This window comes from Hesperophylax consimilis, chromosome 2 (assembly GCF_061612785.1).
Source record: "Hesperophylax consimilis isolate HC1 chromosome 2, BYU_Hcon_1.0, whole genome shotgun sequence".
Classification (NCBI taxonomy): domain Eukaryota; kingdom Metazoa; phylum Arthropoda; class Insecta; order Trichoptera; family Limnephilidae; genus Hesperophylax; species Hesperophylax consimilis.
In genome coordinates, this window is record NC_142837.1 from 35,125,254 (window position 1) to 35,146,794 (window position 21,541).

General features: G+C 32.6%; 1 protein-coding gene across 2 annotated transcripts in view; it reads right to left on the reverse strand.

Moving 5' to 3' along the window:
- The window catches only part of LOC149425952 (fibrillin-2-like), a 171,129-nt gene that overhangs the window by 64,588 nt on the left and 85,000 nt on the right, over positions 1–21,541 (reverse strand). For both annotated transcript variants that reach the window (XM_089642468.1, XM_089642460.1), the window contains exons 3-5: positions 4,614–4,699; positions 2,101–2,217; positions 904–1,008 (exon numbers count right to left, since the gene is read on the reverse strand). In XM_089642468.1, coding sequence (XP_089498594.1) covers positions 904–1,008; positions 2,101–2,217; positions 4,614–4,699 — 308 coding nt within the window. The remainder of the gene's footprint in view (positions 1–903; positions 1,009–2,100; positions 2,218–4,613; positions 4,700–21,541) is intronic.

The window sequence follows — 21,541 nt, forward strand, 5'->3', positions numbered from 1 at the left end:
GAACCGAATTTTTTTGCCGAATTTGGACTTCGCAAATTTGTTCATAACGTGGCGAGTAATTTGCGCTCCCATGTAAAAATGTCTATCCATTCAAAAGCAGATTTTACTTTTAAGAAGTAAATGGTGATATTATAATGCGAGATGCCTATTTACTGTCAGATTGATTTATTGACGAATCACAGTCAGCTTCACTCCCTTCGTTCTTCAACAGTTGATTTTACCCCTCGCCATTATCTTCTCGTCTATTAATTCCTATGTCTGTGATTAAAACCAATCTAGTGTTGCCAATATTTCTACTACAGTAGATTATTCCTAGTTCCTACCCTGTTATATGAAAAGTATGTAGGTAAATAGCACAGAATAAAGAAGAACGCAAGAAATGCAATGCGGCCCGTTTCGTGGTTCAAAAGTCTGACCATTCTTTGCTTAAGTAATTTCAAATGCAAAAATTCATTTCACTATCGTCATGAAATTTTCAATTCGGTGTTAGTTAGTACAGTGGGTTTCTTTCAAAACGGCACTTCTATTATCTATTCAGTGGTAAAAACTTCTTTATTGCTCGTCAATTACTATAATATTTATTTGCAACTTTGAGAATTTATTCAAATGAAGAAATAAAAAAAATGGTTTTTATGATATTTCAATGACAATTAAACACACCTTTAAAAAGTGATGAAACAAAAACTAGGTTAAATAGTTACCTATGTAACCTATTTAAACTAGTTTAGTTTCATCACTTTATATCACTTTTTGTAGGTGTATTGAACTATCATTTTGATGAGATACCTGGTCACCGAAAAAAATATATGGTGTTACCATTATGTATGTAGAAAGATATGAACTAGACATGTCATAATAATATGAAAGGTATTGTGTAAATAAAAGTACCAGTTTGTTACTTACGTTCTATGCAGAATTCCCCGGTCCAACCAGGAGCACATGAGCAGGTTGCGTTCACGCATGTTCCACCATTCATACATATTCTTTTGCAACCACCACGATTTCTATCTGGAAAAATATTGATGCTCCATTACAAATAATCGGGGATAATCAACACATCCTGAACTCCTAATACTGCCTGCATATCAAAAGGGCAGATGGAAATTTTCAAGGGTCACATTTAAATAACCTATACATCAAAAGAGTAATGAATTATTATTTGTCATTTGGCAAAATTAATTATTTTTATATTGAAACACCTTTCAAACAGTTTTTCAGACTATCTCCAGATTTTAAAAGTTAACAAAGCGGGTTTTGCAACTCCTCGACTCAAATAAATAAAATAATCTAATAAAATAATACAATCTAATAATGTAATACAATCTAATAATGTAATACAATCTAATAAAGTAATACAATCTAATAATGTAATACAATCTAATAATGTAATACAATCTAATAAAGTAATACAATCTATCAAAGTAGTACAATGTAAAAAAGTAATACAATCTAAAAAAGTAATACAATCTAAGAAAGGAATAAGTACAATCTAATAAAGTGTTACAATCTAATAATATAATAAAATCTAACAAGTAATAGAATTGAATAACGTTAAAATACAGTAATGGGAGATCCCAGTGAGAAAAGATAATAAATTATGTATTTTTATTATTATTAAATCTTATAAAGTATGGACATTATAGTATTAAATTGTATCAACAGATGGCAGTAGGACCAAAAAATATTGTTTATGTGTCTCATTACACCCATTGGCCAGGTCATTGGGCCTAATTCAGCCCTCTGTTTAGGGAGATTGTATTGAAGTAGTGTTTAGGTGAAGAAAGAAAAAATACAACAATAATAAATTATATTAAGATTAAGTGAGGGTGTTAATCTTCCATGTCCATGATGAAACGATAATTTACCATGATCTTAAAATTTTCCATATCTCTTGTATTTAAAATAAAATCAATATTTCAGGTAGGTAATCCTAAACCAGATATTTTAGCATACATATAAATTTATTAAGATCAATATTTCGACATAGAAATGGGTAATAAGATCCAAAACTCCGATGGTAACCCTGCGTCACATCATGGGAACACAAAGGCATTTTTTTGCACAGTAAGAGGAAAGTATGGTGATATTTGGTGCACTGACTTTTGAAATTGGTGATACTGTGCTGGTTGCAAGAGGGACCTTCGAATCCACCGTCACACCGACACAGATTAGGTTGGATACACACCCCCGGGCCCCCACAAGTCCTGGGGCACAGTGCTAAAACATCAAACAGTGTAATATTAGACAAATCATAGTGATACTTAACTTAGACAATATAGCACAACCGGCCTAAGATCTGAGTGGTTATGAAAGATAAGCAGATGATCTCCAATATTAAATACATATTAAACAATAATCATTATCAATGGATTAGCACATTTTACAGAAGGAAGTTGACAGCATAGAAAACAAAATAAATACAGCTAGGTGATTTTATCAGTAAACAGCGTTTACATGTTTGTTTGTTCAAAATCTTAAATCTCCGAAAGTTCTTCTCCGATTGCTTTGAAATTTTGACACAACGGCGCATTAAAATATGCGTATGTTTTTATTATATTAAAATATGCCCATATATTTTATAGATGTCACCTGTGACAGGCAAAAACATGCTTTTTTAAAAAACAGCGCCACATGTTGTAACGAGTTTTAAATTTTACACAACTGATAAACAAACATTAATGTATGATAAATGGTTGTTCACCAGTTGTGTAAAATTTAAAACAATTTTACTAATAGGATATGATTTGAAATTCTCATGGCCAAAAGTATCATTGTGATTTATTTTCGGGGTAATATACTGTGTTGCACAACCTCCTACTTTAGCCAAAGTTTTGGACAGCATTATCACAGTGTCTTTACAGAAAAATATATTCACAACAATTTTAGGATGATATTTTAAATAACATGTAATGAGATTTTACAAATCTAATTACATTTCATGAGAAATAATGAAAGATATTACAAGTGCATTTCAAAAAAAAAAAAATATTATTCAACGTTTGAAGTGTTGATAAAATAATTTTCATTATTAAAATTAATAAATTTAGGCCAAAATATTATTTTATTAAGTGTTGTGTTTGTTATATCAAAAAGTGACATTGAACTTTTATTGATAAGGAATCGCTGTCGAAATTAGTGTTGGCGCATATTTGCAATCTTCCTGACTTCTGAACAATGCACTAACGAAAGTGCTAATAATGTGAACTTAACCGTTAAACAGGAAGAAAGTTGTGATTGTGTTGCCAAAATAAGGTGCCAACAATAACAATTGCGTTGCCAACAGTAAATAATTATATAATAAAAATATTTTTCTCAACCATAGTTTGGCAATAATGTATTTGAGTTTTTACATCAATTTTGTTATTAACCATAGATATTTAAATGAATAGACTTGCCCTATCATGAATTCTGGGTATCGTTTCGACGAGCTGGAGGCAAACCGTGTGACCATACTTTTGTCACCGGAAGAGTTCGAGAATACTTTGAATAAACTTTGACGTCAGTCATGTACATTGACTAATAGCGTAAAAAATTTTGGAAACAAGTCCGAACTTTTGTTTACTCGATTTGGGATATGTAGCTAATTTTTTATGCAGCCAGCAAATTTGCGCGCCATTTTAAAAATTACTAGTAATTTATAAGCAGATTTTGTTTTCGAGGACCGAATAATGACACTACAATGCGAGTTGCCTGTATACTTTCAGATTCATTTATTGATAAATCGCAGAAAGTGGGACGGTCACGCAACCTCCTGCGCTCTGCGCAAGTTAGTTTGTTTCCTTTTCCTTGATTGGCTCGTCTATAAATTAGAATGTCTATGTTACTAACTGCTTTGTTATACAAAAACTAAGCATAACAAAAACATCTTATGAATTAAGTAGGAAATTGTGTAAAGTGAAGAATATAAAATAAGAGTTCTTGTTATCATTACAAAACCAAAAGGGTATGTGGTTATTTGGGTTTCGACAAAAAGCAGTTATGTGCTATTCTTAATGAAATTAATGCTATTTTTTTAGTTTATTATCACACCTCATTATGCAATCGCCATTCCCAAATAAACATATGACTTGACAAGTAATAAAAACAAATGTTGCATTATTAGATATTTCAAATATCAATACAAGAAGGAACTACTTCCAAAATATTAGTTAACCTGACACCTTCTGAGGACGGTTGGTTTCATCAAATTTCAATGTTAAAATTCAAGTTCTGTGAAAGTAATATTCAAGTACTGCTATTATGTCATCATGTGTCTGTAGTTTTACACTATTTGGATAATAACAAAATTTGATCAGGATTTTCACAGAACTTGAATATTAACTTTGAAATATTCATCAAATTTCAAAGTTCATTTTTCAAGCTCTGTTAAAGTTCTGTTATTGTTTCAGTTATGTTAAACAACTGGCCAATATTTACATAATAACAAAACTTGAATAGAACCCCAAACTTGAACCAAGAACTTGAATTTTAACTGAAATTTGATGAATTTTTCAAATTCTGTTAAACAACCCGTCCTTAGAGTCCAGTGATGATGAAAATTCCATACAAATCATTGTGGTGGACACAACAGATTTCTTTCGTTAATATGTTTCTAAGACAATTAATCCACTTACGCACTACGCAAAGTGAAGATTGTGGCTTCGTGGTCCATCCCGGACAGCAATGGGTTCGGTTTGATCTCGTTCGACAAACGTTCGGTCTGTAAAGAAAGAAAAATAAATTGTTAATATATGTATTATATCACAAGCAAACTGTAGTGAACTTTACTTTTCGGCGCGGGGTCTTCGTGTTTTGTCGAGTCTCTACTATTACCGAGCCAGTGGGCCGACAGGCTTAAATGGTAAAATTTTATTTATGACTACCACCATCCTCACGATAAGCTGTCAAAAGCCCTATCTATGGGATAACATACATTTTAGATTTACGATTTAACAATTTATTTATTTATTAGCTGTACCCCACACTGCTGTGGCTGAGTCTGTCTGTGCAGATAGAGAAACAATAGCACGCATTGCTTTTACATCCAGCAGATGGCGCTGTTTTTCGCTGGGTTTCATGGGTTAAATCTTGCAATCTGATTTACAAAGCAAAAAATGTGACAAACTTGAACTGGTCACTGGTACCTCGTAACATTTATATTTCCAAAAATAATATGAAACCTATTCAAAAACAAATTTCCGACACACTAATTCCACTCACAACTTGCTGTTATAAAACGATCGAAACTTTAGGACGGGTTGTTTCGGAGAATTTGAACAATTCATCAAATTTCAACGTTCATTTTCGGGTTCTGTGAAAGTCCTGTTCAAGTTCTGTTATAATATCATTATAAACTAGTTGATCGACTGAACTAAAATAATAACAGAACTTGAAAAATCTTTCACAGAACTTGAAAATTAACTTTTAAATTTGAACAATTGTTCATATTCTCCGAAACAACCCATTCTAATAGATCAATGAACATACCTACCTACCGTTAGGCAATTTCAATAATCACGAAATCAATCAAAACAATGTATTTACTCTTTTAAATTCAAAACAGAGAAAAGTTTTGAGAGCGAAATTGCGAAACGTCAACTTACGAACTTATATTGCCATCATAAAAAAATAAGAAAATCCCGAGAAATTACATATTTGGCGCTTTTGATATTCCCACGGCGACGGCGCGGCAACGGCACACATTGTCAAGGCGCTGATAATACCTAACGGTCCTAACACATCACCCTGGAGATTATTTTTCACAAAAACACAGCTACACAAAAATACAAATCGTCCGAATATTATTGATTATAGTGATCACCTACATACATAGGCGTCAACATTTTACTCGTGCCATGCGCCGTTTCGCTCAGGGCGGCCCTGATAATGCGGCAGCTCTTTCTTACACACTAAATAATAGTGAGACAAACGAACGGCGTAAGTCTGATTCCTGCAAAGGATTTTTTAAAATTATTTTCTGGCATTTCCTTCGCACTTTTAAAGAAATGAGACGTTGCAAGCCGTTGCCGTCGTCTTGCCGTTATCGTAGGATTTTAAAAGCAGCCCTTTTCTCCCATTTATTTTATCCTACACAGTAGCGGCGTTAGGGTAGGGCGCAGTTGGGCGACCGCCCAGGGCGCCGGATTTAAAGGGGCGCCACAGGCGCCCGGCGCGCCTCTTTATATCCCTCGTTCTTTGAACGAGGCCTACTTAACTACTTACTCGTAAATTCCCTAAATATAAGGAAAAAATTGTTATGGTTGCAACGCTAGAATCTAGAATGGAACCTTCGATTGCACCGCATGCAGTTCATTTTACCGGGAATCCCCAACCAATTGGCAACCATAGAGAAAAACAATAAAAAACATTATCCATCTCTTTTTAATATTTCATTTTTATTCAAAAAGAGTTGGCGTATTTTACAGTTGATGCATATTACACTTTACTTAGCTGAAAACAATATGGCGTTCAGAGGTACTTCTGACAAACTATATACGCCAAATAACGGAAAGTTCTTGGGCTTAGTACAACTACTAGCCAAATTTAATCCAGTTATGCAGGAGCACTTGCGATTAGCTATGAAGGGTGATGTTTCAGACCACTACTGCGGAAAAGACATTCAAAATGAATTAATAGAGTTGATCGGTGAAAAAATAAAGTCAGAAATCATATCTCGCGCAAAGAAATCAAAATATTATTCTATTAAAGCTGACTGTACTCCGGACATTAGTCATGTAGAACAACTTTCACTGACAATACGATTTGTTGATTTATCATCAGATGACGATAAAGTATCAGTAAAAGAGCATTTCATAGAATTTATACCTGTAAATGAGTCGACTGGTGAAAAACTGACTGAAGTTATTATTGATGTTTTAAATAAACACGGACTGGAATTGAACGACTTTAGGGGTCAGGGTTATGACAACGGAGCGAATATGAAAGGGAAAAATATTGGGGTTCAAAGGAGGATTCTGGACATAAATCCCTTAGCTGTTTATGTACCTTGTGGTTGTCATAGCTACAATCTCGTACTATGCGATGCCGCTAAGTCATCCGTAAAATCAGTCACTTTGTTTGGGGTACTTCAGAGGTTGTTCACATTGTTTTCAGCTTCTGTTCATCGATGGAAAATTCTAACCGATCATTTGGGATTATATACTATAAAAAAGCTCAGTGACACACGTTGGGAAGCAAGAATAAACAGTGTTAAAGCAGTCCGTTATCAAATTAGTGCCATCCATGACGCTTTAATTACTTTGGCTATTGAAACTCAGAAAACTGATGTTCAAGTCTCTCATGAGGCTACTACTCTAGCCGAACAGTTAAAAGATTTCAGCTTCATAGTTTCGTTGGTTGTTTGGTATGGCATACTTTTTAAAATTAATGTCGTTAGTAATTCTCTACAATCAACAGATATGGATATCAGTAAATGTACAGAAATGTTGAAAAAATGCTGCACTTTCTTGGAAGAATATAGAAATACTGGCTTTAAAAGCGCCATTTTAACTGCGAAGGGATTAGCTGAAGAACTAGAAATTGAACCTGTGTTTAGAGCCACAACAAGAATTCGATTTGTTAAGCGTCAAGCTGGTGAAACTGCCCACGACGAGCCTATAACTTCTCCAGAAAAAAAATTGAGGTTGAACTTTTCAACTCTCTCTTGGACACTACATTAATTTCAGTTAATGAAAGATTTGAACAGTTAAATGAGTACTCGGAATCTTAGTCTTTTTTGTACAATATAAAACAGATTCCGGAAAAACCCGACCTTGTCAAACTCTGTGGTAATCTCCAATTGAAATTAACTGTAGACTCTAAATCTGATATAGATGGTTGTATGTTGTGTGATGAACTCGTAAGCCTGAAATCTTTTTTGCCTAATCAGAATGTGGTTACCCCTGCTTATGTTTTAAATTTTATCAAAGATCGCAACCTACGAGAACTGTATCCAAATGTGTGGATAGTATTGCGTATATTATTGACTATACCTGTAACGGTTGCTAGTGGGGAGAGGAGTTTTTCTAAGCTTAAGCTGATTAAAACCTATCTGCGATCGACAATATCACAATCTAGATTGACAAACTTGGCAACTTTGTCAATCGAAAATGAAATTGCTGAAAATATCGATTTTGATAACCTTATAAAAGAGTTCGCCGATAGAAAGGCTAGAAAAGTGAAGTTTTTTTAAATAAATAGTTTTTTTTTAATAAACGGTTATTCCATTATACCCATTGCCTTTTTTCGTATGGAATTGAATTGCAGTTAGGGGGCGCCGTAAAAATCTCGCCCAGGGCGCTGATAGTAGGTACTAAAACCGGCCCTGATCCTACAAGTATTTAAGTTGAAGTACCTACGGTGATGGTCTAATGACACATTTTGCAATATCATAATAGGATTTAGAAAAGTTGAAATAATTTGTAAATGTTACGAAATAATCGCTTGGACACAAAGATAAAACATCGGGAATTTTTTTCTCAAAAAATGACAGCTAAACTTCCCATAGGTTTTAAACAATTTTTTTTATTAGAATCATTTAATGACTTTGGACGCTTTTAAAATTGATACAGTAACGGCATAAATAAAACAAAAAACGTACGTTCTTTATCAAAATGATGCTGCAGCTCTTTCTTAGACGCTACACAAGAGCGTGTTGAAAATGAGACAAAAAATGTACGTAGGTATTTCTGTTTCGGCCAAAGAAGAAATGCAATCATTACCATACATCGAGAGTGGTATATTTATGCATACATCTTATCACACGTTATAAACGAAACGCCGCGTTCCGTTGCCGTCGTCGTGAGAATTTAAAAAGTGCTCAATTTCATTTAATGAAAATGGTTGCGTTTTAACTTGTAAACATCGATCAAGAACATATATCACCGTAGACAGTGACCGATTATTTTTTTAAAATTATTAACGAATTGTAATGGTTCAATTGTAATCATTATTGAAATGTTTAGATTAATCGCTTTAATAAACAAAATAATTTTGTTATTTTACAGAGATAATTATTACCAAATGGATACACATACCTATTTAGCTAATGCCCATAACTGAATGGAAGCTTTTATTTTTCTAAGCAATTAAAAATCATTTATTGGTTGAAAACTTTTCGAAACTGGGATATTATTTTTAAAATGGTAGAAGGTCCTTTACAATTTGCGCTCGAAATAGCCAACACTAGTTATTTTATGAATGGAATGTACATTTTCCAAGTCCACAACATTATCTTTATGACCCAATTATTCGTGTAAATATTCTGTTGCCGAATTTTTTTTATCAGATTATGTGGTGGGTACATTCCTTTGCGTCTCTTATCTCCTCGCGTTGTTTGTCAATTGCTAGAGATTGTTAAATTACACACTAAGTAAAACCTGAAAAAGCGGAAGAAAATTCCCTAACGGGAAATTAAGACATGTCTTAGAATTTAAATTCAAAAGGCAAGAAAATAACAAGTTCGGTCAAACTATACCATAACTATACCTAAGACTAGTAGTTTTTTTACAACAATAGTAATATTACGTGTTCGGTATGTATCTATACAGTTTTTTTTTGTATAAAATAACGAACATAGTTTTTTAAATCTCAACCTAAAAAACCCCAAACTTTTGTCACTCTTTTGTTTTCCCTCCTGTCAAAACAAATTATTTGGTTTAGTTTAGCGCACTTTAAAAATAGAACACAATTCAGATTTGAACCAAAATATTACCAGAAAGATAAGTAGGTACCCCTACTTCCTAATAACATTATATTGTATGTATTTTTTGTCAATGACAGTGGAAAATAAAATCTTTAACATAAAATGTTCACAATTTATCTGTGTAAATTGTGAGTATGCGTGGGTATTACGTATTATGTACCTATATTTCCACACACTGACTCCCGACCAATCCAATTATCAATTCATTTTTGTTTCTGTATTTTCTTCCCCATGTGAAGTGTTCCTACACTGTGGCATGTTTATTTTTTTAGCTAAATTCTTTTGCGAAACGTATGCTTTGCATTTTGATGCGTTTATTATCTGTAGATAAAAATGTTATCTCTGTTGCTTTTCAACCGAAAATCAAACGTCCTTGGATTATGTTTATAATTCCTCATTCAACATTGGTTTTCAAAAGAATGTCGGGAATTCCGCAAAGTACATAAAGCATATTGTATGTAATTATAAAATATATAGGTACGTAGTAAGTATGCGAAAATTCTCCCTACCAACAATGAAGAATTTTTACCTCAGTTATTTATGGTCGTATAAAAATGCAAACAAGATTTTAGTCAAAAATGGTATAAAATATTCTTTCAAACAATGTTTATTAATAACCCAAGGCTGCAAATTTTGAGATTCGATACTAACCCGGGGTGGAAATGCGTATTATTTTAAATTTTATCTACGCGTCATATGAAACTGAAATCGACTGAATTGTAAGTGCTTTGGATGCCTATAAAACTTTAAAAAAAAATAAAGTTTGGTTTGATTGAGTATTGAGAATTGGTAGGTACTGTAATTATAGGTTATGTAGGAATTCATTTTACAAGCGGGAAAGGAAATTATGTTATTGACTAGCAAAATGAGGAAAAAAGGTGGCAAGTATGAAAAACTCTTATGTTTCCAGTCAGTTCATCAATTCAAACTTTGTTCTTGTAGATAGACATTAAAAAATGTCTGCACGAATGAATTAACTCAGTGCCATAATAGAGCAACGGCAGTTTACAAATGGCGGCGATTTTTGTTGATATTCGTTGTTACTGCTAATTCTTATGTTGTTTTACTGCAAGCATTTAAATAAACAGAGTGATTAGACAAGACTGAAGTTTATTTAGCTACAGCAGTGAATTCGTAATTTGGCAGTTGCGCGACCAGATCTTTACTCTGTCGGCCTTGAATTTTATCTAATGACGCATTAAATATAATTTAAAATAATAAGTAATTTGCGTCTATTTACAAATTAAATGTTATTCCTTGACTTTTCCGAGTAATTAAAACACTTTCTCATTAAAAACGCCTTATGCGACGCGTAACAGTTTAGGACTAAAACTACTAAATTGAAAGCACTACAATTGACGTAAATTTTTCACGCCACTTTGAGATTTCTACAGCACATCTATAGTACAACGTCATTGGGAAAGAAGGTTTTAGTAATTTTATCTGTCTTTCAAAGTGTTAATTTTATAGTATTATTATCCCGACCTTGAATAATTCTGGCATTTGTAAAGGGTAGGATCTTTTCTTTCTCTTGGTGTGTTTATTTTTTTTAATTTGAAGACATTTAAAGGTAGGTTGTAGAAAAATAATTTCGCGTCTGAGATCGTTAAATGTAATGGCGCCGCGCGGCCGCGGAACTGGCGGGAAATGCAATTTACATTTCAAGAGAATAATTTGTGAAAATCAACTTGGTAAATGGGTCATTTGTTTCTCTATATTTGGCGATGTCCGTATATCCGCTCCAATTAGGATAGAAGCAGAGATATCTTATGCACACACAAAAAAGGCATTATAAAATGATTTTTTAAGTTGAGGTCTAAATTGATTTAGGTCAAAACACGGAGAGAAACTAGTATCATAATTTAAAAATAATGGACGCTATATAATAAATATATTGTTTGTTTCAGGGCAAATCTCGGTAATAAAAGAGTTTCTGAGAAACTTAAGCTTAACAGATGCGTTGTGAAGTTTGCTTAAACTTGGGCGTAATTTACAACCATTTTGTTTTCTTGAATTAATGAATAAATAAATATTTTTTAATGATAAACTTAATTAATAATTAATAAAATTAATGTTTAAGAGACGAGGTTTTTTATGCATAGCACAAATGATAACATATTGTTTTTAAGCAATAATTATTAGCCTGAAACACATATATAAATTGAAAAAATCTTGCGAGAAAAAATACATGCGGCTGACGGGAATTGAACCCGCAACCTTCTGATTGGCGGTAAGGTGCTCTAAGAGCATGTGTATAGGTGTTCAGGCTAATAATTATTGGTTAAAAATAATAAATACATATATTTTTTATTAATGGTAAACTTATGTTTATAAGACAAGGTTTTTAATACAAAGCACAGAGGATAATAAATTATTTTAAGCAATAATTAATTATAAACCTGAACACACAAATATATATTGAAAAAATAAACCGTTTCAAGCAACGTTTAAATTCTGAAAAGGCGATACTGAGAGTATCTTCCACTATATTATTTAAATTAATAAATTGTGCAGTAAGATGAATTCATCAAATAAAATTTACTTGCGCACGTCGGGATTTGAACCCGCGATCTTCGAGTCGCTTACCTCTCAACCACGGAGGCCGCCGTATTAATAAAAACAGATGTATTATAGAAAAAAAAACTGTTTTACGGGTTTATTTTTTTATATTATTACGATTAGAATCATTATTTGATTTCCTTGTTATCTTCTTTATCTTTAAATATTATAAAACAAGGTCGCTATCCGCTTCTGTTTGTTTGTGCGCTTAGTTCTTCTAAACCACGAAACGGATTTTGATAGGGTTTTCACTATCTTTATAGAATATCTTCCGGAAGGTTTAAATATATAATACATGCATATATGTATAGAAAATAGAGAAAAGTCGAGCAACGCCTCTCTAAACTATTACTCGGAGTTCTATAAATATAATATTCATGTATTATATATAAAAATCTTTCGGAAGAAATTCTCTACATGATGGTGAAAACCATATCAAAATCCGTTGCGTAGTTTGGAAGAACTAAGTGCACAAACAGACAGATGCGTACAGCGCATCCATAATTAATACTACAAACAGGGTTTTCCAATAAGAGGTGTTATTTTGATATTCAAAGAGCTATCGAGAGATGATTAATGATTTTTTATGGCCGGAATTGGATGGTATTGATCTGGACAACGTTTACTATCAACAAGACGGTGCTACGTGCCACACAAGCAACGAAACCATTGATCTTTTACGGGACCGTGTTATCTCTCGAAGAGGTGGTCACAATTGACCACCGAGATCTTGTGATTTAACACCTTGAGACTTCTTCCTTTGGGGCCACGTGAAAGAGAAGGTCTACGCCAAAAGCCCAGCGTCGATTCAAGACCTCAAAGATGGAATTCGTGAGGCTATCGAGGACATAAGGCAGCCACTTTGCGATTTGGTTATGGAAAATTTCATGAAAAGGATATGGTCCAGTATGCGTGCTCGTGGTGGTCATTTGACTGATGTTATTTTTCACTATTAACAGCATACCTTCCTCTTTATAATGAAATAAACATTCGATCATATATGTTAAAAAATGGCATTTTTCTTTGAATATCAAAATAACACCTCTCATTGGAAAACCCTGTATTTAGATATTTATATGAAAGTAATTATCACTAGATCAATTACGGACATGATTCTACGTTAATCATTGTGCGTGTTTAATCATTAGGTTACCCTCTGCTATGAATAAGTTTCAATAAGTAAAACATGCACTATCATTGAAGGAAAAACTAACTAATACAACAAAATAGCTTATGTGTACCCGGTGTTGTTCGACTTTTCTCTACTTTCAATAAATATAATTTCCATGTTTTATATATATAAACCTTCCGGAAGAAATATTCTAAATGATAGTTTAAACCAGAGGTTCCCAAAGTGGTCTATATGGACCCCCAGGGGTCGATATCGGCATGCTGGGGGTCTATGTCAGCGAGAAAAAAATTTGGGGGTCCACGAGATTCAAATGGGGGTACATATGAGCGAACCCTTATTTACCTCAAGTCAACATTTAGGAATTCCGTAAATGACACAATAGACCTAACACAAATATAATTGACTGAGAAATTACTTACTTGATATTTGTATTTTTATATTTGGTAAAGTTGTTAATCGATGTATATAAATAGAGTCTACGTTCCTTTTCTCGTCAGAATTAATATACTCAAGCAAAACATTGCACATTGGAAGCCGCAAATTTTCTTAGTTCCCCAACTTGTTTTTGAAAAACGTCCAGGGTAATAATGACGTTCAACATTTAAATGCACTTCACACAGATTTCGAAACTAAGTTTGAGGACATTTTGACTATGAAAATGCAACATTGAAGAATCGGATATCATGTGACAAGAAGAACTGGTCGGAATAAGCACTGACAAAGAACTTAAGGGGCAGTTCTGTAGGGCTAGCTAAAGAAAGAAATTCCTGTTGCTTATCCTGCTTCATTTTCATTTGGTGTAGGTGCCCCTGTCTGCACAATGTAAAGACAGAGCAACTATACCGCCACCCGGTTGTTGGGCAGGCAAGGGAAGGGAATATTTTTACTAAAAAAATAAATATTATGACATGAGACGTTAATAGTTTTAGGAAAATTCAATATTCAGCAGGCAGGGGGTCTACGGAAAAAAAAATGGCAAGTGGTCTATGTGGTAAAAAAGTTTGGGAACCTCTGGTTTAAACTCTATCAAACTCCGTTGCATGTTTAAAAGATCTAAGTTCACAAACAGACAGACGCGGATAGTGTCTTTGTTTTATACTATTTAGAGATTTATTTATTTTGTAAGAAACAAACAGCTTTTATATAATATACAATGATAGATGTAAATATACAAGTTAACTGAAGTCAAGCCACAGAAGTTTCTTATGCTAAAGTTCATTGGAAATGAAGTTTTAATATCTTAAAATTAATTTGGTGTTAAAAGGAAGGGGAGAGGAAGAGGAAAATAGGAAGAGGATAGGAGATGCTCCCGATACATTCCATACTCTCATATTAATAATCGATCGTACGCATTACTTCATATCGATATTTCTTTAGGTTATTACCAAAAATGTCAATGCTGTAAAATTTTGTATTATATGTATTGTGCACATATACGAGAAATTGGGGAATTTTTTCGAATGTTTGTTCTACACGAGGGTAGATAAAATAAATCAGATTGTCGGGTTGATCCAGACGGAATATGAAGATTTTTTAAATTGGTAAGTTCTGGTGAGTCCAGACCATTATTTAGGATTTTAAACAATAAGATTCGATCAAAAATTAGACGTCGTGTTTGGAGGGAGTTAAAATTATAAAATTTAATGGATTCGGTATCATTTGAGAAGTGTAAGTTCAGTTTATAATTTATGTGTTTAAAATTTTTTTTTCAATTCTTTCTATTCTTTCAATATGGGCTTGGTATAAAGGAGTCCAGATCGGTGTACAGTGTTCCAGGTGCGGGCGAATATATGATGTGTAAAGGGAATATAGAGTGTTTATGGTGTGGAAGGGTTATGCTATGCGAATTATAAATTATAGAGATGAGCGGTAGTGAAGAAATTCAAATAAACTTTCGATGATTAAATTTTTACCAATTCGTTGGAAATTAAATATTTTCTCGGATCTTATGAACTAAAGGTGACGTAATTTTTAGATTATATTTGAATTTCATTATTCTTTTCGTGAGTGAATCCAAATCTTGAAAGTGGAAATTAAACCACTTTCCGACATCTGATCGAGCCTAAACTTGCCAGATAGTCTCATTGTCGATGACAATGCATTCTATTACACATTTAGACGCGGAAATCTAAACATTTCTCTGAAATAGGATGACATTACATGAAATACACGAAATAAATGCCGAACTAAACGATTGGGTTGTTAGCACGGTTGACTGCAGTCCCTGGGGAGGAAGATTTAAAAGAATTTTTTATTAATACAAATTGATGTATTATAGTAAAACATAACTTACATATATTTTTAATTTAAAAAATATATATTTATTAGTCAAATATACATACCTAGATAGGTACAGGCGCATTGTTTTAAGCCTTTAGTACACGTTGGGCCAACGTGGGAGCGAGGGCGAGTGGAAGGAGATGGGGAGGGAGGTGGAGAATTACCTGGCTATTCAGATCTGGTCTTCAAACACGGCTTAAGCCGTTTCAAGCAACGTTTCAATACTGAATGGTGGTCTTACACCATGGCGATACTAATAGTATCTTCCACTGGAACGTGCCACAAATAAACTATAAATCAGTACCTACCTAAATTGTGAAATAACACAAATTTAATGAAGGCCTCAGCACGGGCAAGCCACCCAGTGAGGCCAACATTACTGGAAAACTTTGAAATGTAAAAAATATTGTACCAAATAAAAAAAAATAAAAAAAATTATATACAATTTGCTTACACCGGGATTTGAACCCGTGACCTCCGGGTTGCTAGTCGATAGCCTTACCCCTCATCCACAAAGGCGGTCAAACTTTTTTGGTTTTGCACACCTATTGTTTTATTCTCACGTATTGCATGGACGGGTGATATTTTTCTTTGTAATTTTTAACAGTTGAATCCTTTGGCTGTTGTGTACATTAAAAATAAAATAAAATTTAAGATATTGTACAAGACGTATAATATCATGGGCTTGAGTGGACAGAAAACGAAATAAAGCTGTTTTGGAAGAATATAGACTAAACCAGGCGTTCACAATTCATAAAAATATTAACCCTTGACAGGCCAAGATGCCAAACAAAACGTCTGCAACCAAGTGGGTCTTCCGACGACCCCATTCTCCATCCATTCATTTTTCTGTCTTATGGGCTTTTACACTATAGAAAACCCAATTATTCAGTCAATTATTAATGGTAATTTATGTATTTGCGCAGAAATACGTAAAGTACCAAAGTGATATGTCAAGTATTTAAGCTAATATAAAGAGTACCTATAGTTATTTTGGGTACTTCCTACTCCCCCACTTGGCTGCGGGATAGTTAAGACAAATACATACTTACTAAACCTTTCTAATTACGTAATTACAAAATAAACATCCAGTGAATACACCAACATATTATCAATGTAATTCCAACTCTCTCTCAATATAATATAATCAGCTTTCTTAGCTAATTATACATATCAACCCAACAGGAATATACCTGCTATCCTTTATTTAATTGAAATTATTTTCACACCATTTAACAGGATTGTGTTACGTAGCACCGACTATTCGGTTAACACAGGTGTTTAAATGACTACGAACAATGTAGATCTCAACATGTTCAATTATACAAATACAGTGCCGTATTTATCGACACACTATAGAGGGCTGCAGCTAATGGGCTTCGATTTAAAAGATCTCATTAGGAATTAGGACACAGTATTTTTTATCTACAACTTTGTCTAATTTCCTTGTATAGATTCCCGGTACTGAATTTTTACGCGAATTATCTCGCAATCCATTTTAGAACATTTTTAGGGGACTTAAAATGAAAAGTTACCTACCGAAACGAAACCGATACGAAAAATACTCGCTTTATTGGTAATTTTATGAAAACTAAAGAAAAACCGGTATTGGTGGATAGTAAAAAAATGTTTAACTCAACCACACCTTTGTGAACATTTCTGTAATGGGAATAATCGAAGTTCGATATAATCCGATGTTTCGAATTTCTAAAATAAAATAACTTCGAAGAATGATAAAAAAACTGATGTATTTGTATTTATGTATAGATAGCAATATGGAGTCATACCGCAATAAAATAGTTAAAAATTAGACTTTTAACATCGCTCTAAAATACCTACATCTTTTAATATTAAGTATCATACTAATAAGTTAAGTACCATAATATTAGGTATTATAATATTAAATTAAGTATCATAATGTTAAGTACGATAATATTAAGTTAAGTGTTATAATATTAAGTTAATTATTATTATATTAAGCTAAGTTCTGTAATATTAAGTTAAGTATTATAATTTTTTTTTTTTTTAAAAGAAAGACAAACATTCCCGGGTTACGAATAACCTGACAATATTTGAAAATCTCCTACTACCACCACACAGTAAGCTGAAAATGTTGCTTGTGTTGTGATGGAGGACTTAGCCAGCCGAGGAATTGAACACACTACGCCTGGGTGGGATCCAAACGCGATGTCAACTCGGCCACCGACCAGTCTAGTTAAGTATTATAATATTAAGTTAAGTACTATAATATTAAGTTAAGTGTCATAATATTAAGTTAAGTGTTATAATATTAAGTCAAGTATTTTTTTGTAAACAAATAAATATGAAAAATGAGAGATTTCTTTCACTTAAACTGAATGTTTAGATTTATAAGTGTGTATAAAATACAAAATTGTATGTAAACAACTGAATAAAAGTTTATAGTTTTTTTTAAATGTACAAGATGGGCATTTCTTATGTCAGCCGATTGCCAAAATTGTTTATTGCATTTCAATGATTACTTATAAAATTAGTGCAGGAAGGTACTTCTATTACTAAAATTGTCGTTAATTTGAAAATTGACATCATGATTGAGCCCATCATTTATATATATATATTCATTTAAAATTTGGTAAAAATGGTATCATTCAAAAGAAATTAAAAAATGATCTTGTAAATCCGTCACTATTTTTTAACTGGGTACACTGGTTCTGTATTTATTTCGAATCAATTTACACTACAGGCATCATTCTTGCGATCCGATTTGATATTATATATTATATATTGACCGGTTATCGGTTTGAATTGAAATCCTTTTTTATTTAAGAATTTCTCTAATTACTAGAACTTTGAAGAGATCTTTAATAAATTAGCAATAGTCGTTTTTATCCGTGTGTGATCAAATATTTAACGTTTTCAAAATCGGTATTACAAAATACAAAAGGGTTTCACGATAAACTTTTTTTATAAATTTTGAATAAGCCGCTTTATCAGATTTGTAAAAAGAAAAAAATATTTGTAATAGTAGATTGACCGGTCGGTGGCTGAGTCGATATCGCGTTTAGGTCCCACCCAGGCGTAGTGTGTTCAATTCCTCGGCTGGCTAAGTCCTCCATCACAACACAAGCAATATTTTCCGCTTACTGCGGTGAAGATAAAAAATAAAATATTATTTCAGCCAACTGCGAAGTTAACTATGTCACGATGTATGTACCCTACTCCCTGCAGCCCGCAAAAATGAAGATTAAAAAATTGGCCCTCTGGCTTAAAAGGTTGTTTACCACTGTATTAAAATCTGCTATTCTATAACCATCATAGACAATATACATTTTATGTTGTGACGGAAGTAAGTAGAAGTGTATTTTGAAAATATTTTAAAGTGTTTATTATAAATTAACAATTTATTTATTTATTTATTTTCGGGAAATAGACGGTTTACATTTATTTCAGTTTGTACATAAGTATTATGTAACCAAAATAAAACCAATTATGGATTTCCTGCTTGTGACTTTACCTCTACTGAGACAGCATAATAAGAAATAAGTAAATTAAATTTGTAAGAAAGGAATATGAAAACAAAAATTTATACAAAATAAAATATAATATAAAACGAAAAATTTACAAAACAAAACATTTATCAATACATTTATAGCCATGGAGAGATGTTGTAGATATAAATCATATCATAATAGAAATATAAATAATAGTGACATAGGTAAAATTATTCACAAACCATGAGAGAAATATTATTTTATAGAACTCTTGTATTTGGTAGGTTCGCAACTGAAAATATCCACCTTGGATAATACGCTATTGTAATTATTGCATAGTCTGTTCCAATGTATTAGACAATTTATTTTTTAGTAGTGACTGTAGATTTCGCGTTAGCGATAAAAATGCTCAAACGTGAGACGGTTAATTTATTAAAATTAATAATTTTTAAAATAATTTTTTGATTAACATTATTTATAATTTTTATTAATAAATATTTTGCAAGTCCGTAAATAAATAGACTAGCAGAAAGATTTTCGTCACAAAACACATTGTTGAATTTTTTTAAATGATTTTATATGAACTAAATTTAATATTTGGAATGTTGATTAATTAGATAATGTATTGATTTATGACAGTATGATTGTATAACTTGACATATGTGTTGTATTATATAACATTTTGTTTGAAAAATTAACAATTCTGGGCAACAACCAACAAAAATTTAAAAAGTAAAATTTCTGCTAAAATAATAATCTTTAGAAATCAATTTATGCTATTTATAGAAACAATCGATACGTCTAGAATTCGATTTAAAAATGACAAATTTTCGGTTGTATCCGGTTATAATAACTCCAAATCGGTGTGCATATACGTATTGGGAAATGTTTACAGTATTCTTATATTTTAAATAATTTAAATGTGAAATAAATAAATAAAAGGTTATCTACTCTGTTACAAGCTTTACACGTTGCATGGCTGTTGAAATTTTCTAATCATTGGATAGTGTCCTTGATTGGGAAAAGAAATAGAGATCGCTCATGGACTAGATGGACTGAAGTTGAGAAATAATTTCTATAATATTCCTCAGGAAAGGGGGTGAGATCATCTGGGAAACTGCCGCGGAATATCATTTATTTGTATGGAATCTCTCACCTTCACAGATGACCTGAGATCTGAGATGAGATGAATTGATCTGAGAGGGGGTCGCATAATTTTAAAATATAGCCTGGCTATCAGATCACGGCGCATCATCGTCGCCACGCCCACACTTATAACACATCATCTGTCAGGTGTGACAAGTCTGTTTGCGATTGTACAAACAGCGATATGGAGTTATTTAAAATGCTTTGATGTATGTAGCGTAATCTGTCATCCCCTCAAGGCTCCGTAGTAAGCGTTTAAAAAGAAGAAGATGGTTTGAAAGGGAGATATGTAAATAAGAATGTTAGAGGGAGTGCGCTTATATAAACATACGTTTAATTAATAGAGAACGAATCTAAAGTAGCATTTAAAGACACGTTGTGAATTTTTTCAAACCTATAACATATTAAATAAGAGAATAAAATGTGTTTTTCATAATTTTAGTAGCATGCTATTACATATAATTACCGTTTCGGCTCTGCAAAAGTATAGATATTGTCTTCAAGAAAAACATTTTTTTGTAAGAATTTGTCAAAAAAAGTGGTCATGTTATAAATTCGGAATGCAGGGGGCTTAATATGAAAATATTACACTCATTTATTAAACTAGAAAGATTTTATTTATCTGCATTTAATAGTGAATAAATGTGTCCAAAGGGTACAAGTTTATAAATAGCCATTACATAAACACTGCAGAGTCGACGAGCAATCATAGATGATGCACGAAGGAATGCCGAATAATCCTATATCCTAATTCAGCAGGAACAATCATCTCGCTAATCGTACCGCGGCGTGCGTTGCATGCGAATTGCTCTTTTCTAATTTGAAAGCCAATTGAGGAACGGTGTTGTACCCACGCCGGATAAAACGCATCGCGTCAGACGCGTCTCATCTCGGAAAACGGCCGCTGTGAGCTGCAACAATGGACCGCGATAATAATGATAATGCAACCCAATTACATAGTGCATCACGCATTTAAACTACGTGGGTACTTAATATCTAAATAAAACACCCACGTGTTGCTTATCTCAGTTTGTTTAGTGGTGTCACATCAATTTTCTAACAACCAGGTCACGAGGTATTTTATTGCAAAATCTACCTAGCAAGGGTTTGATTATAAACAATAATTATTAGCCTGAAACACAAATATGAAATTGAAAACTATTTGATTCTATTTAAATCTATTTGATTATATTGAAATCTATTTTATTCTATTGAAATCTATTTGATTCCATTGAAATCTATTTGATTATATTGAAATCTATTTGATTCTAT